At 53.9% G+C, this 13,545-nt stretch overlaps 7 protein-coding genes across 7 annotated transcripts; 5 read left to right on the forward strand and 2 right to left on the reverse strand.

The window, feature by feature from the left end:
- Window positions 1–333: 333 nt before the first annotated feature.
- Window positions 334–1,333, forward strand: BZA05DRAFT_475364 (glycoside hydrolase; the record flags this gene model as incomplete). The annotated part of the gene is made up of 4 exons (XM_051488184.1): window positions 334–428; window positions 495–681; window positions 751–1,179; window positions 1,233–1,333. 4 exons carry the CDS (start codon window positions 334–336, stop codon window positions 1,269–1,271), a joined length of 750 nt encoding a protein of 249 aa, XP_051337733.1. The 3' UTR covers window positions 1,272–1,333.
- A 2,903-nt stretch (window positions 1,334–4,236) lies between these two features.
- BZA05DRAFT_430912 (uncharacterized protein) lies at window positions 4,237–5,855 on the forward strand. The gene is made up of 4 exons (XM_051486168.1): window positions 4,237–4,904; window positions 4,963–5,274; window positions 5,347–5,475; window positions 5,537–5,855. Exons 1-4 carry the CDS (start codon window positions 4,341–4,343, stop codon window positions 5,714–5,716), a joined length of 1,185 nt encoding a protein of 394 aa, XP_051337734.1. The 5' UTR covers window positions 4,237–4,340; the 3' UTR covers window positions 5,717–5,855.
- An 898-nt stretch (window positions 5,856–6,753) lies between these two features.
- Window positions 6,754–7,856, forward strand: BZA05DRAFT_455637 (uncharacterized protein; the record flags this gene model as incomplete). The annotated part of the gene is made up of 1 exon (XM_051487541.1): window positions 6,754–7,856. A coding segment is annotated over one exon (780 nt), but the record flags the coding sequence as incomplete, so codon positions are not given.
- Window positions 7,857–7,939: 83 nt separating this feature from the next.
- On the forward strand, window positions 7,940–8,900 carry BZA05DRAFT_403568 (ribose 5-phosphate isomerase A-domain-containing protein). The gene is made up of 2 exons (XM_051484218.1): window positions 7,940–8,371; window positions 8,452–8,900. The coding sequence occupies exons 1-2, from the start codon at window positions 7,969–7,971 to the stop codon at window positions 8,802–8,804; spliced, it is 756 nt and encodes a 251-aa protein (XP_051337736.1). The 5' UTR covers window positions 7,940–7,968; the 3' UTR covers window positions 8,805–8,900.
- On the reverse strand, window positions 8,901–9,881 carry BZA05DRAFT_403573 (AhpD-like protein). Its single transcript, XM_051484219.1, has 3 exons — window positions 9,445–9,881; window positions 9,255–9,373; window positions 8,901–9,195 (listed from the first exon to the last, which is right to left on the reverse strand). The coding sequence occupies exons 1-3, from the start codon at window positions 9,798–9,800 to the stop codon at window positions 8,933–8,935; spliced, it is 738 nt and encodes a 245-aa protein (XP_051337737.1). The 5' UTR covers window positions 9,801–9,881; the 3' UTR covers window positions 8,901–8,932.
- Window positions 9,882–9,902: 21 nt separating this feature from the next.
- On the reverse strand, window positions 9,903–11,441 carry BZA05DRAFT_403577 (Fip1 motif-domain-containing protein). The gene is made up of 2 exons (XM_051484220.1): window positions 11,034–11,441; window positions 9,903–10,974 (listed from the first exon to the last, which is right to left on the reverse strand). The coding sequence occupies exons 1-2, from the start codon at window positions 11,274–11,276 to the stop codon at window positions 10,279–10,281; spliced, it is 939 nt and encodes a 312-aa protein (XP_051337738.1). The 5' UTR covers window positions 11,277–11,441; the 3' UTR covers window positions 9,903–10,278.
- Window positions 11,442–11,509: 68 nt separating this feature from the next.
- BZA05DRAFT_355947 (nucleoporin FG repeat region-domain-containing protein) lies at window positions 11,510–13,536 on the forward strand. Its single transcript, XM_051481400.1, has 3 exons — window positions 11,510–11,752; window positions 11,807–12,520; window positions 12,571–13,536. Exons 1-3 carry the CDS (start codon window positions 11,721–11,723, stop codon window positions 13,190–13,192), a joined length of 1,368 nt encoding a protein of 455 aa, XP_051337739.1. The 5' UTR covers window positions 11,510–11,720; the 3' UTR covers window positions 13,193–13,536.
- Window positions 13,537–13,545: the final 9 nt, after the last annotated feature.

A 13,545-nucleotide genomic window follows, 5' to 3' on the forward strand; every position in this document is an offset into this window, starting at 1 on the left:
TCCATTGACAAGCAACAGTGCCATAGCTATGGAATGACCTAGTCGGCTTCCGAAATGCATGAGGATCTACAGGTTGACCCCAGATCTCGGCAACACTATGCGGTACATATTCAACTACATATGTACGCACCGCAAATTATTAATATATCGGTGACGACAGCCGTTTGACGCGACGGATGGGATGACTTATGTAATATCGACGGTTTGGAGTTGAGGTTCATATTATGGATCGTTTTTACCGGTGCGCTGAGAACGTTGGGACTTGGGAGTTAAATAGGCCCTCGAAGTCGCTGGATTTGGGTGTGTGCAGGAGTGATGGGCAAGTGTTGAAATATGTCGGTCATTTCGGTATTTGTGTTTCTCTCGCTGGCGGTGGGTATCGTGCGTGGTCATGGCTTCATCTCTGGTTTCTATATCGATGGGAAATAGTTGGACTTCTCCCTCCAACATTTACGGTTATTGGCGACTGGATTGCTAATGTTGAGTTCAAACAGCTATCCAGGCTTCAGTCCTTACTTTGACATCGTTGGAAACGAAACAGTACTCCCTCCGTCCCGGATCGCGTACTCGATCGCCGACAACTGGCCAGTCTACGATGTTCTCTCCTCCAACATAACCTGCAGCTTCAATCCCCTGCCAGATCCACCATCACTGGTAGCCCCGGCACGTCCGGGCTCGGACGTATGTAACACCCCCTCGTTCCTTCCTCCCGCTATGTATACTCGTGCACATTCTCACACACACCGGCAGGTAACAATGATCTACACCGAATGGCCGAACAACCACTTCGGCACGATCCAAACCTACATGGCCTCGTGCGGGACGTCGTGCACGTCTCCCACCTTCAACGTTAGCATAGCGCCGTTCTTCAAGATCGCCGAAGACGGTCTTCGCAGCGACGGCACCTGGGCCTCTGACGAGTTCCTAGCCAACAACAGCACGTGGACCTTCAAAGTGCCCACAGACCTGAAGGACGGCTACTACGTCGTGCGGCACGAGATGATCAGCCTCCACGCGGTGGAAAAGTACGGCGCGGAGCTGTATCCGCAGTGCTTTCAGATCCAGATCGTCGGAGGGACTGGTACGCGCGAACCGGACGGAGTCAGGTTCCCTGGTGCCTACGCCCAGAAGGATCCGGGCTTGACGTACAATAGGACGACGGATGCGGGGACGCCGTATGTGAGTTGTGTTTTCCAGGGCCTCTCGCCGGGAATTATGCTGATGTGGGGTAGGTTTTTCCGGGGCCGTCGTTATATAATGCCCCCAGCTGATGGGGCAATCGTGGAGGAAATGCTCGGCACGGACTTGCTGCGCATGTTCACCGAGAAGCTCGTAATGTCACATAGCTGTGTCGCTACATATTTGAGCACTCCAAATTCTCCATTCATCGATAAGATGGATTGTTTGTAAATTCATGTGAAATACATACCTAGTATTGGTTCATAGATCAATACAGAAGGGAAACCCTTCCACCATACACATGACCGTCATGGAAAATCACACGGCCTGTTCGGTGTTCACTATTGTATGGAAACTCACGATACCAACAATAGCATGCCAAATTCTCCGACCTCATCAAAAGCATATATACCCGGTGACTTTTGCACACGTACGTAATCTCTTTATTCCCGACAGCCACTGATCGTAAGTATGCACATATATACGCATTCCGCTCCCGCGGCCTTCCTCAAGCACCTCCCGTGCCGCATCCGGCTCCGGCTCCGGCTCCGGCGGGATCGGAGGGGGTTCGTGGGGACTCTGGGAGGGGCCGGGGCGCCGCCTCGCAGGCCCGAGAGCCCGGATCGGCGGACGACCCTACTATATATGTGTATTACCGTTGATCCTGGGTCGCTGACGGCCAGTGAATCGGGATACCTACGGTCCGGCTGGATTTTCAGCATTTGCTGGAGGCAGGATAATAAACCAACGTACCGGTCTTTGCTCTAGGTACTAGAGGGGAGCGAGAAGCTTTGAGCTGGGAATTTGGAGGTTGGACTGTTTTGAGATTGCTGCCACTTCATAATTGAATTCAACTCCAAAAGGAGAATACATAGGAGAGAGCTCGATGTGCAAGCGGTATGTAATTAGCAAGTTTCCCCAACTCCCTCACCGGAAGGGGAGAGAGTGGAGACCCTCGATTCAACCAGCCGGCTATCCAAGTGGCGAGTGTATGTATCCTTTGAGCGTCTTCTCGAGTGAGCCTGCCTACTTTTTCCATACATGTAGATGTAGCCACGTTGCAACGAGTGATGTGCGTGTGCCGATTCTTAGTCCCTATCATGTTGCGTCACTCGACGGAATTCCGTGTGCGGCCTTCTTCCATCGGATTTGCATCTAATGTATAGCCATGATCTAACTACGTCGCATGCAACTAATTAATGATTAAACGAAAACAAATGATTTGCATCTGATGTTCTTTTTGTTCGCTTAGTGACGACCCTATGTGCAAGCGATGAGTTGGAAGCTGTGGGCGGGGGGAGATCGATTGGATGCAAGTAGCAAGGGTTTTAAGGTATCTAAGGACTTACTTCTTACATACTCCATTCCAACAGTTGATACACAGCGTTTACGCATGATCTAAGAGCATATACACACACATATGGCGGCCAGACTTCTCAACCTCCGACCTTGCACGGTGCACCATCAACCTACATACCGCTGAAGTCTGCAATCGAGTCTCGACTCCACAATCGCAGTCAACGCAGTCACACAGTTGTCGATCGCGGCCTTAGAGCTCCGAGCGGCCGGTCGTCGAGGGGTTGAGGGACCCGACGAAAAGCCGATTAGTCTCTACTAGTACTTCCTGTGGGGCATGGTGGGGGTGTTCTCGATCCGTCTGGCCGGAACCAGGACTCGTGCTGAACTTCCCGTCTTGGACATCACTCTCTCTCTCGAGTTTCGTCGAACTAGACGGATCGAAGGCCGGTCTCATCCGTTGCAAACGCTTCGGCCGCAAGGAACTATCCTCTACATACATTCGACCTACCGGTCTCCAGAGAGCTTCCCTCGGGTCTGTAGGCGATGTATCGAGGCGGATGTAACTATGCAGTTACTCAACAAGATATCGGGATCCACGGCAATAATTTTTACATCGAGCATCTAACCACCTATTCCTTGCGGCGTTGAAATAATCTCTGCGTCTCCATGATTCGGCACAGGCTTGCTGTGAAGGTGAGCCAGCACGCAGGTGCAGATTTTAACCTTGGGCTAACGACAGGATTTTCGACAGGCCTAGTTCTACTAGTACATGGGGAGGCGAAAGATGGCGCACATCTCTGGCTCCGATAGCCACTCTACCGAATCACGACATCGAAATGGCTCGAACACTGCGGTCGAACCAACGACGCTGCCTACGATACATAGCGGCCGACTTACACGGTCACGTTCATCAGACCCAAATGCCCTGCAGCCGGCCGTCGATGTCCCGCGTACCTGCTCCAGTTGCCCTAGGCGTGCGTCGACACGGTCCACTTACTGGAGCAAGCAGCTTCCGACTGCCCACAAATGGCATGTGCAGCACTGTCGGCTACCTACCTGTGTACTGGCCACGTCACGAACATAACGGCTTGCAATAGGTACTACTTACACATGTGTCTACCCACGATAACGACGACGCATCTCGGCCTCGGAAACGGATCATCTTCCCAGAACCAACTACCGATATTGTCGGTGAAAAGTTGCACAAGTACGCACGACAATCGGAAGTCTGAATGCTTCGCTGCAAGGGCACAGCTACCTATCAGCAAATACCCATACCTATCCCTACACAGAGTACATTCATCGCTCGGTTGTGGCTGTACGTAACTGAAGTGCGGATAGTGAAGATACATACATCTCGACTCTAGATAAAGAATATGAGATGCCTCTGAGACAGCACCTCGGCAGCCTAGTAATACTAGTATACATGATTGGTCGCTTCAACTACACTCAAATCCACCACTAGTTACTGCTGGTCCCCAATCCTCTAGCAGCCGGGACAGCGGACGATCACGGTCACTGATTGATGCTGCGGGACACCGTTTTTTTCTCCGTGCATGCGTTGTGGCGAATAACACCGTACCGTCGACCGATGCTCGTCGAATGGAAGCCCTAAGCGTCAATCCGTACACGCTATCTGTAGATATCCAAGGGCCGTCCCGGTGTCATGTGGGCACAACACAAAGGACTCGCGCGAACTTCCTTTCCTTAAAGCTGTCGCAATCGTCCTGACTTTCACGACCTTCTTTTCCGTGTAAGCCCGGTACCCGGATAGATAGTTCATATCCTCCGCACCCCCCCCCCCCGCAGCTCTGCTATCATCAATCACACCTTGTGGAGAAGAGACCGCACCATAGTCCATCATGGCCCCGTCAATCACCCTCGAGAATTCGCCGCCACAGCCGACCGAATCCACAAAGAATACGGTGCCCTCCAGTGCAAAGCCTCGCTTTACACCGGGTTACACTACCCCCGAGCCGGTTCCAGAGAACTACGAGTTTGAGCACCTCACTCCCAGCTTTCCGGATGTCTCGTGGCCTGCGTTGGAAGAGCTCCCTTACACCGACAAAGGTCTCCTCGGTGATCCCGAATACAAGGACCTCCTCGCGGACGCAGCCGACTGCTTCGACTACAACCACAACATCGGCACAGAAATCCACGGCGTCAGTCTCAAGACGTTGACGGATGCGCAGAAGAACGATCTTGCGCGGCTGATCGCGTTCCGGGGGATCGTGGTGTTCCGCGATCAGTTCGACTTCAATGAACACGACCAGCTGGAACTCGGGCGGTACTGGGGCACGCTGCATAAACATCCTACGACTGCGATTCCAAAGTCTGGCCTGGAGGAGGTGCATGTTGTCTATGCGGATGAGAAAAGTACCGATCAACGGGCGCTGTATACGCCCGCCCATCTTTGGCACTCGGATGTGAGCAACCTTCTGCAATCCTTAGAGACTAAAAAAAAGCCTGCTAACCTCACCCTAGGTAACCTACGAGATCCAGCCACCCAGCTACACCTCTCTCAAGCTCTTGACCGGCCCGCCTCGCGGCGGAGGCGGCGACACTCTCTGGTCAAGCCAATACGGCACCTACGACCTCCTCTCGACCGGAATGCAGACATACCTCAAAGGTCTGACAGCACTGCACACCTCCACCGAGCAGGTCAGAGACTCAAAAGCGTTTGGCCGGGCGTGTAGGAGGGAAGCCATCACCACCGAACATCCGCTCGTCCGGACGCATCCAGTCACGGGATATAACTCGTTATTTTACTGTCCGGCATTCATCACGGGTATCAAGGTATGTAGATGGCGTTGCCAGACCCAACTAGTATATGGGTGTGCGCGGAACTGACTAGGTATTGCAATGAAGGGAATCCCGAAAATAGAGAGTGACGCCATCCTGAGGCATCTCGATAACGTCATCGTGTCCAACGTCGACATCCAAGCGCGCGTCCAGTGGCAGAAGGGAACGGTCGTGTTCTGGGACAATCGCAGCATGGTAAGCTAGCACAAGCTCCTCCTCCTCCCACCAGCCAGAACTGATGCTTTCGCACCACCAGAACCACACGGCAACATATGGCTTCGCCCCGCATCGTCGACATGCGATCAGAGTAACTCCTCATGGTGAGCGCCCAACTCTGGATCCGAATGGAAAGTCGAGACAGGAGGAGATTAATAAGGCGCTTGGGAGAGCGCCAATCAATAAGGATGGAACCGGGCAGTCGAACTTTAACGATTGAGATGGACAAAAACGGGGAAGGTACTTATGTAGGAACTTACCATCCGTACTTTGGAAATGCGCTCGTTTTAGGTCATATGGAGCTGCACACGTGCTTTGTTGAGTTTAAACTGTACAACCAAGCAATCGAGGAATGAAGCAAATGAGATGGGAGATGATGGTGACCGCGAATGCGATCGCCGGCTAGTAGATCGGTACATACGCCATACCTTCAATATGGCCAAGTATTTAAACGCAGGTAATACAACAACGAAAACTGGGAGTGCGTCCGCCTCTTCGAAGGTAGATTTACCCTAAGCCAGTGATCGATTATGATCGCAAGAGACACAAGTAATCACTCACGGAAACGTCTAAACACCTTCAGACTTCAGTTATTTTACGGCAGTCTTCGATATGAAATGAAGAAGCATCGCCATACCAGCGGGTCATACTTTCCCATGCCATCTTTTGCACTCACGGCCATGGCGGCTGCCAGAATTGCCCGCAGAATGCTATGCGCGAGTTACAGCTAGGCATGCATAGGATCGGAGTCTGGCAATGGTAAGGTTTGCCTATGTACTTACCGAACATCAAAGTTATGCATATTCCGGACCGGGAGAGGTGGTTAGAACGTGTCCTGGCTCCTCGTTACTCGTAAGCTTATACTTCAGACGGACCTCGTCGTGCAACCATACCGGTATCCCACTGTGGTGAAACTACAGGTATGTAAAAACGCAGGAGAAGTCCAGCGAAATGGAGATTGGATCCTTCGTTCATGTTCTGTTGTCACCACAGAAGGAGGTTGGGTTCATGGTGACTGCCCATAACTCAGTCAGCCCATGGAAGGACTGCAGCTGCAACTATTGTCATGTACCAAGGTGGTATCTGTTTTGTAGCCGCCGCTGCCGCCGGCCAACTCACAGCCCTAACGTCAGAAGAGGGCAAAATTTTTGTAGACATTAGCTCATGTAATTCCTCGAGAATTTTTCCAGGCAAGCGCTGAAAGGATTTGGTTGGTTGCGGAAACAAGAACACCGCCTTCACAAACACAGAAAACACACCGCTTTTGCACCGGGACAACTACCTCTGGGAGAGCGCAAAACCTATCCTCCCCCACCGCTTCGACCTCTCCAAGGAAATCCTACCAGCACCGCAACAATGCCCTTCACTGGCTCGATCCCCCGCCGCCCAACCGAGCTCCGCCTCACGATCAACGACATCCGTGTCGCTCCGGCGATAGACATGACCTACAAGCCGTCCAAGCTAGTAGCCGACTTCTCCGCGCTGTTCAAGAAGCACTACTTCAGCTCCTCTGGGCACCCAATCATCTTCAAGCTGCAGTACACGGCAGCGTCGGGGCAAGGTCTCCGGCGGATCCCCGTTCCCTTCTCGGCGCTCGCCACGTCCTCGGACACACGCACCAGCTGGGCGGAAATGAAGACGGAGATTACGCACTTCGAGAGCCGCAGCGAAGCGCACACTGCGAACCCCGCTACCAGGCGCTGGCTGCTGATCATCTGCTTCCGCGCGTGCAAGTGCTTGGGCTTCGAGGGCTACCAGGTTGCACTGAAGATGCCGCTGATCCTGGGCGGGAAGGTCGTCGACCTCACTGAACTCGACGAGCTCGAGTTTATCAGGACCGTTTTGAACCGGACCCCCATGGGTGGACAACCAATTCCGTCGCCGCCGGTGTTCGCTGGGAGCTTGGTGCGTCGCGCGCCGGTGGCGAACGGAAATGGTGCTCATAACGGAAATGGTACTCACATTGGAAATGGCACTCGCAATGGAAATGGTACTCACCACGGCAGCGATGGAGACGTGTTCATGAGCGATCGTTAGGATGGGGAATAGGGTTCTTGGTGAGATCATGCTGGATGGTACTTCGATAGGATAGTGAGAACAAAGCCCGATTACCTACCATGTGCGGTGAATATTACAATCTGCCCTGATGGAAGCCTTCTGTGATACAGTGATGTGTACTACCTTCAGCGAACGAGCCCCAAGGACAAGAAACCTGCGCCAATACCTAGAGAATTCTATCAATGCTCTAGCCCGGGGATATATACCTCGTACTCCTGTAAATATACATACACCTACTCTTGTAGTTAATCACAGAAAATCAAGAGACTGAAGTCCCGAGATAACGAGTGATTGAAAAAGTAAACCGAGTGATTTCCACTGGCACATGCCGACCTACCTAATATGTACTGCAGCTGTTCGCATTTCAGCGGAACCATAACCCCACACCCCACCACGGCCACCACACCACCCACCATGCTCCCTCTCCTCCGCCGGCGCCATTCCACGCTCACCACGTCGCTCGACCGGGCCAAGCGGCTCGCAGCGACCCGCGCCGTCCGCGAAAACTTCTCGCCCGCGCACAACTACATCGGGATCGGCAGCGGCAGCACGGTAGTGCACGTAGTGTCGTCGCTGCTGCAGGTAGCGACGGCCAACACGACGTTCGTGCCGACGGGTTACCAGTCGCGGAGCCTGCTGCTGTCCGCGGGGCTGCGCGTCGCGCTGATTGACGAGGTGCCGCCGGGGGCCATCGATATCGCGTTCGATGGCGCGGACGAGGTCGACCCGGCTGGAAACTGTGTCAAGGGCGGAGGCGCATGCCTGCTCATGGAGAAACTGGTCGCTGTCAATGCTGGGAGGTTTGTGGTTGTTGCTGGTGAGTAACATATCTATGAACCGGGGAGATGAGGGATGCCGCCGGCTAAAAAAAAATACCGCCCGCGGGGCGGTAAGTAGACTGGACGAAGATCTCAACAAAGCTCGGGGAGAGATATGCTCCTGGCGTGCCGGTTGAGGTGCTCCCTGCCGCGGCATCGTACGTGATGTCGCGGTTAAGAGAGCTCGGCGCAACGCCGGTGCTCAGAAGCGGCGCTAAGGCGAAGGCTGGTCCATGTGTGACCGACAACGGGAATTTCATCCTTGATGCCGCGTTTCCTGGGGGCATTGAGGTGGCTGATGCCGCAGCACGAATACGCGGGATTGTGGGCGTGGTTGAGCATGGTATTTTCTCGGATGCAGATAGAAAGGCGGACGTGGTGTATTATGGGATGAAGGATGGAGAGGTACTCGTTCAAGGAATAATACAGTAGGTGGCTGAAGAGGGAGACATTCAAACAGTAGTAAATGCCTAAACTTGAAGGACGCTCTATTCTGCTGGCGTATAGAACCACAAATATATATAGATATATCCAGTCCAAAAAGTCCAAAAATTAGCCGTTCAAACAGCCGCTTCGAAAGTCTTCCGCTCCTCCGCCAGCTCTCCAGAAACCCGCGCCACAATCTCTTCCGCGATCCTTTTTGTTGCCTCCACATCTTCCCTACTGGCGCCGTGTCTCAGTGCCCCATCGACATGCCACCCCACCTGCAACGGCGACTGAATCGCAGTGAGAGCTGCAATCATTGCCAGCTCGGTTTCCGCAGGCCCCAGGATCCCATCGTAGGCATACACAGGGCCGTAGATGAGTGTCATACAGAAGTAGTCTTTCATCCTCCTGTATCAGTAAATCATCCACACCCAGCAGAGATAAAAAAATGTTTACCGAAGTCAGGATGAAGTCCCTTCAGCAGCGACCTGACCTCTTGTGCCTTGTCTCCATACGTCTCGTCGAACAGCTTGACGCCCTTGTCGTTCAGCGTCTCTGGCGACAGGGTATGTGATCTATCCCCCGTCGCTCCACCCCTCCATCAGCGAACCACCCCGCAGTTCCCCACGAAACCGTTCATACTCACCTCCACGGCTCAGCATCCTTCCCTCCTCCCTCCTCCTCCGGTATAGCCTTCACCACCTCCGCCAGAGCGTTGATCATCCTCGGCATACCGTACAGCACGCCGGTTTTGAACAATGCTTCTCTGAACGCCTTCGTCATCGTCGTAATGCCCGTGCCGCTATTGGAGGAACGGGCGTGCAAATATACAGCCAACACATCTTGTGGTCTACTCTGCGCGGCGAACGCAATGCCGGCTATGTACGCGTACGGACTGTTCTTTGCGAACGCCGAGGCGGCCGGGAAGAGTGAGTGGAGGTGGGATAGGAATTTCGAGGAGGCCATTATGGTGGAGGGGACTCGAGAGCGGGGATCCATCATTCAAGTGATTGAAGGGATGTTTTAATACGGATAGCGGTCGGTTGATAGGCTTACTAAACACGAACCTGGTTACTGACTACGGTATGGATCGTCATTCATGATCCGGGTTTCGGTTATTGGAATGGTTACACAAGTCATATTGGAGACGTGCTGATGAATACCGCAATCACTTATAGTAGAGGCATATCGCGAAGCTTCTGCTTCATATCCATCGCTAAATAGTTCGTAGAACCCGATGTAACACAATAGCATGAGCTCCCATGCTGACGCCCTAGTACTCCTATAAACATGAAGAAAATGGCGATTCCTACCACCTTCTCGCACCGCGTCCTCGTTGAGGAACAAAAGCTCCGGGGCCCCTAGCACCCTGCATCATGTTTTGGTCATAGCCGCCATACGCTCCCATGGCGGCAGAGGGTCCCTGTGGTGGCCTACAAGATCATTAGTCAGCCGAATGGGGCTTGTGGAAGATGGAGACTCACATTCCGCCTCTGCCCATCCCATAAGCTGCATCCTGACCTCTCCCGTCGAATCCCTGGCCGCCCATGTACATACTCGGATCCCCCATCATGTCCATACCCTGAGCGCCCTGCTGGCCACCAGGACCTTGTGGCGGCACTCCTTGAGCGCCAGCACCCGGGCCGCCCGGCGCCTGTTGCATTCCAAACCCGCCCGCGCTCATCATCGCACTCATATCGCCCATCTGACTTGGATCCATACCGGGCATCATTCCCATACCCATCCCCGACATCATCATCATCTGTTCCATCATCTTTTGCGGCGAGAACTCTTCCCGCAACCCCTCCTGTTTCTGGCAATACGCCGTCCACGTGAACTCGTCAAAGCCATAGTTGAAATAGTCAGTAACGTCGGCGCCGGGTTTCCGCCACGGCTTGTCGGTCGGCAATAAGTCTGACTCCATGGGAATTTTGTTGATCGGTGTACCGTTGTAGTTGGGTGTCGCATTGATGTCGAGTTTTGAGGTCGCCACAGCCGGCGCAACGGGTACTGCCGCAGCCGGTGGAGCGGGGGAGGTCGACGGTGAGGGTTTTGCGATGGCGGCGGCAGCGGAGGAGGGTCGCGCTGATGCAGTGCGGATCTGGTTGTATCGTTCAGGTCGTGGAGGAGGCTCCGGCCGACTACCATCTTTTCGTTCGATCACCAACTCGATATCCTTGTCTCCATGTCAGCTCCGGTTAGTCGCATTGGGAGGAAGAGCGGGCAACACAGTACATCCTCGTCATCAGAAACCTCGACCTCCTCCTCTTCGTCCTCTTCACCTTCCTCTAAGTCATCCTGATCGGCTTGCACCGTGGGTACTGGAGTTGCAGTTTGTTCTGGCTGTGCTGGAGGGGGAGCCGCAATGCTGAGCCCGGGAACTGGTGTGGAGGTTTGTGAAGGTATGGTCTGGGCGGGTGTTGACGAGTGATCGCCGTAGAGAAACTCGTCGTCATCCTGATCCATAGCGCTCATCATAGTGTGGCTCCGGTGGTAGTGGTGTTCAGTGAATTGGATGTGTGAGTTGGATCCGTTTTCGTTCTGTTCTGTTCGTATATCGTTCAATGATGTGCTGTTGTGGTAGTTGCAAGGTTGAGGAACGCGTTCTACCCAGGTGGGTTTAGAGCTGGCGTTAGTTGGTTTAGTCAGCCGTTCGTCGCGTGTGCCCATGGCCCGCCTTCTCACTTTCTTCCAGCCGCAGCTCCGCGAAACGCCGCCAAGCCGCTAGAGCCGCTCGGAAAGAGAGACTGACGCCCATTCTTGTCTTGCAACAACACGACCACACCACCACCCAACTACATCCACCACTCTGTCCAGGAAACTGCGGTCCTTGACTGAAAATCAGCCTGCGCGTCGCTCTCTTTCTTCCCCTCCGGATTTTCTAGCCGATTTCCCCTCGCCAAAAGTTCTTCATAGTTAATTATGTCTCTATTCGGAAAACCCGCCGGCACACCGTAAGTACTCAGGCACGAAGCGCGTAAGCTTCACCAGCTAACACTCATCTCAAGGGGGACTCCTGTGGGGAACCTATTTGGCGGGGCTTCGACGACTCCTACTGCTGTACCTACCGGCGGTCTTTTCGGTTCGACGACTCCAGCAGCTCCTTCTGGCGGTCTTTTCGGTTCGACGACTCCAGCAGCTGCCTCTGGCGGTCTCTTTGGTTCGACGACTCCTTCAACTGCGCCTCCTAGCGGCGGCGGTCTGTTTGGGTCTGCGACTCCGGCAGCTCCTTCCGCTGGCGGCCCTGGCGGAGGACTCTTCGGCTCGACGACACCTGCTACTACATCGGCACCGTCGGGAGGACTTTTCGGTGCTGGCGCAGCAACGACGACTCCCGCAGCTCCTACGACCGGGGGTCTCTTTGGCTCCACAACGCCCGCTGCTCCAGCTCCTTCTACCACAGGCGGCGGTCTCTTTGGATCGGCAGCTCCTGTTGCTGCCGCTCCTTCCACAGGGGGCGGCGGTCTCTTTGGGTCGGCGGCTCCTGCTGCTGCTGCTCCATCGGGTGGACTTTTCAGTCCCTCCCAGGCCACCAACACAGCTAACACCGGAAGGCCGGGACTATTTGCTGGCGCTGGAACGACGCCTGGTTTGGGCGGCACCCAGCAGCAGCAGCAGCAAAATATGGTACCCGCGGCAACGATCGACGCAAGCAAGCTCACACCCACCACGCGTTTCGGTGATTGTCACCAGTCGGTGCAACAGGTGCTCGAGCAGGTCGAGTAAGTTTACATGCGCACACCTCCTCTGACTACATTCTAACACCATGCAGAGCAGAGATTGAGAGCCAGATCAAAATGTCGAAAGACCTCGCTGATCGCTTCTCGGCCCACCGCGACGCGCTCGAGACTATCCCCGTCGATGCCAAGGTCCTCACCCATCGCCTCGAGGCCACAATATCATTCCAGACATCCGATCAAGCCGCAGCCGAGCAAGTGCGGGCACAGCACGAGGCCGATAACAACGCCGCACAGCTATCTATCCGCACATTAGACCTTTTCCGCTTGCCGCATGCCCAGCGCTCACAGTACATTCAGCGCGCCTCTACATACTCTGCTCCGCAGCGAGAAAACGAGATCACCGGCAACAAACCAATGGTTGCGTACTTCAACAAGCAGGCGGATGATATGGACCACAAGATGCAAATGATCACTAGAATTGTCAAACAGGTGGAGGAGAGCCTGGGCAGTGTGGAGGCGCAGGCTCTCCAGGGAGCGATGGGAATGGGTGTCGATGGGCGAGACATCACTGCTGTCACTGGTGGTGTGACTGGTAGGCAAGATGCAAGGAGGCTACACAGCACTCTCAGGGAATTCAATGATGCTCTGCGTGGTGTCAGTGGTAGAATAGTCGATGCTCAGGAGGCACTAGAAGCTCTCAAGGGAAGGCGATGAAGTTGTTACATACTGGTAGAGAAAGGGGATAATGATGTTGCCCATGCTGCAAACTGCGTACCAAATGATGGCAGAAGTTGTGCTGCTGCAGTTTCTTCTTTCTCTGATTCTCTTTTACCGTCTTCAGCGTTCCTGCATTTTTTGTCTGTTTACAGCTGGGGTTTCGCATGTTATTTTTCGTATATGGGTTTCTTTGTCTTTATTTGAAGTTTCCTCATAATGTATGACTAGTCTGGAGATGTACAGTACAGTATGCATGTATGTACTTGCTCAGGTACGTAGGATGGTCCGGCAATGTTGCATGGAGATAATGGCCGACTCACGTCACGGGCTGTCACTTCCCGCCAAGACGG

Source organism: Tricharina praecox (genome assembly GCF_024521635.1).
Source record: "Tricharina praecox strain CBS 144465 chromosome Unknown BZA05scaffold_19, whole genome shotgun sequence".
NCBI classification, from domain to species: Eukaryota; Fungi; Ascomycota; class Pezizomycetes; order Pezizales; family Pyronemataceae; genus Tricharina; species Tricharina praecox.

Bases quoted from the DNA above. Each gene is read 5' to 3' on its own strand.
- BZA05DRAFT_430912 (XM_051486168.1), top strand. From the start codon at position 4,341: ATGGCCCCGTCAATCACCCTCGAGAATTCGCCGCCACAGCCGACCGAA. The intron at 5,275-5,346 runs GTATGTAGATGG...ATTGCAATGAAG, and splicing joins CATTCATCACGGGTATCAAG to GGAATCCCGAAAATAGAGAG. The intron at 5,476-5,536 runs GTAAGCTAGCAC...TCGCACCACCAG, and splicing joins TCTGGGACAATCGCAGCATG to AACCACACGGCAACATATGG.
- BZA05DRAFT_403568 (XM_051484218.1), top strand. From the start codon at position 7,969: ATGCTCCCTCTCCTCCGCCGGCGCCATTCCACGCTCACCACGTCGCTC. The intron at 8,372-8,451 runs GTGAGTAACATA...GGCGGTAAGTAG, and splicing joins GAGGTTTGTGGTTGTTGCTG to ACTGGACGAAGATCTCAACA.
- BZA05DRAFT_403577 (XM_051484220.1), bottom strand. From the start codon at position 11,276: ATGATGAGCGCTATGGATCAGGATGACGACGAGTTTCTCTACGGCGAT. The intron at 10,975-11,033 runs GTACTGTGTTGC...CATGGAGACAAG, and splicing joins AGGTTTCTGATGACGAGGAT to GATATCGAGTTGGTGATCGA.
- BZA05DRAFT_355947 (XM_051481400.1), top strand. From the start codon at position 11,721: ATGTCTCTATTCGGAAAACCCGCCGGCACACC. The intron at 11,753-11,806 runs GTAAGTACTCAG...ACTCATCTCAAG, and splicing joins GGAAAACCCGCCGGCACACC to GGGGACTCCTGTGGGGAACC. The intron at 12,521-12,570 runs GTAAGTTTACAT...AACACCATGCAG, and splicing joins CAGGTGCTCGAGCAGGTCGA to AGCAGAGATTGAGAGCCAGA.
- BZA05DRAFT_403573 (XM_051484219.1), bottom strand. From the start codon at position 9,800: ATGATGGATCCCCGCTCTCGAGTCCCCTCCACCATAATGGCCTCCTCG. The intron at 9,374-9,444 runs GTGAGTATGAAC...GACGGGGGATAG, and splicing joins AAGGATGCTGAGCCGTGGAG to ATCACATACCCTGTCGCCAG. The intron at 9,196-9,254 runs GTAAACATTTTT...GGAGGATGAAAG, and splicing joins GGGACTTCATCCTGACTTCG to ACTACTTCTGTATGACACTC.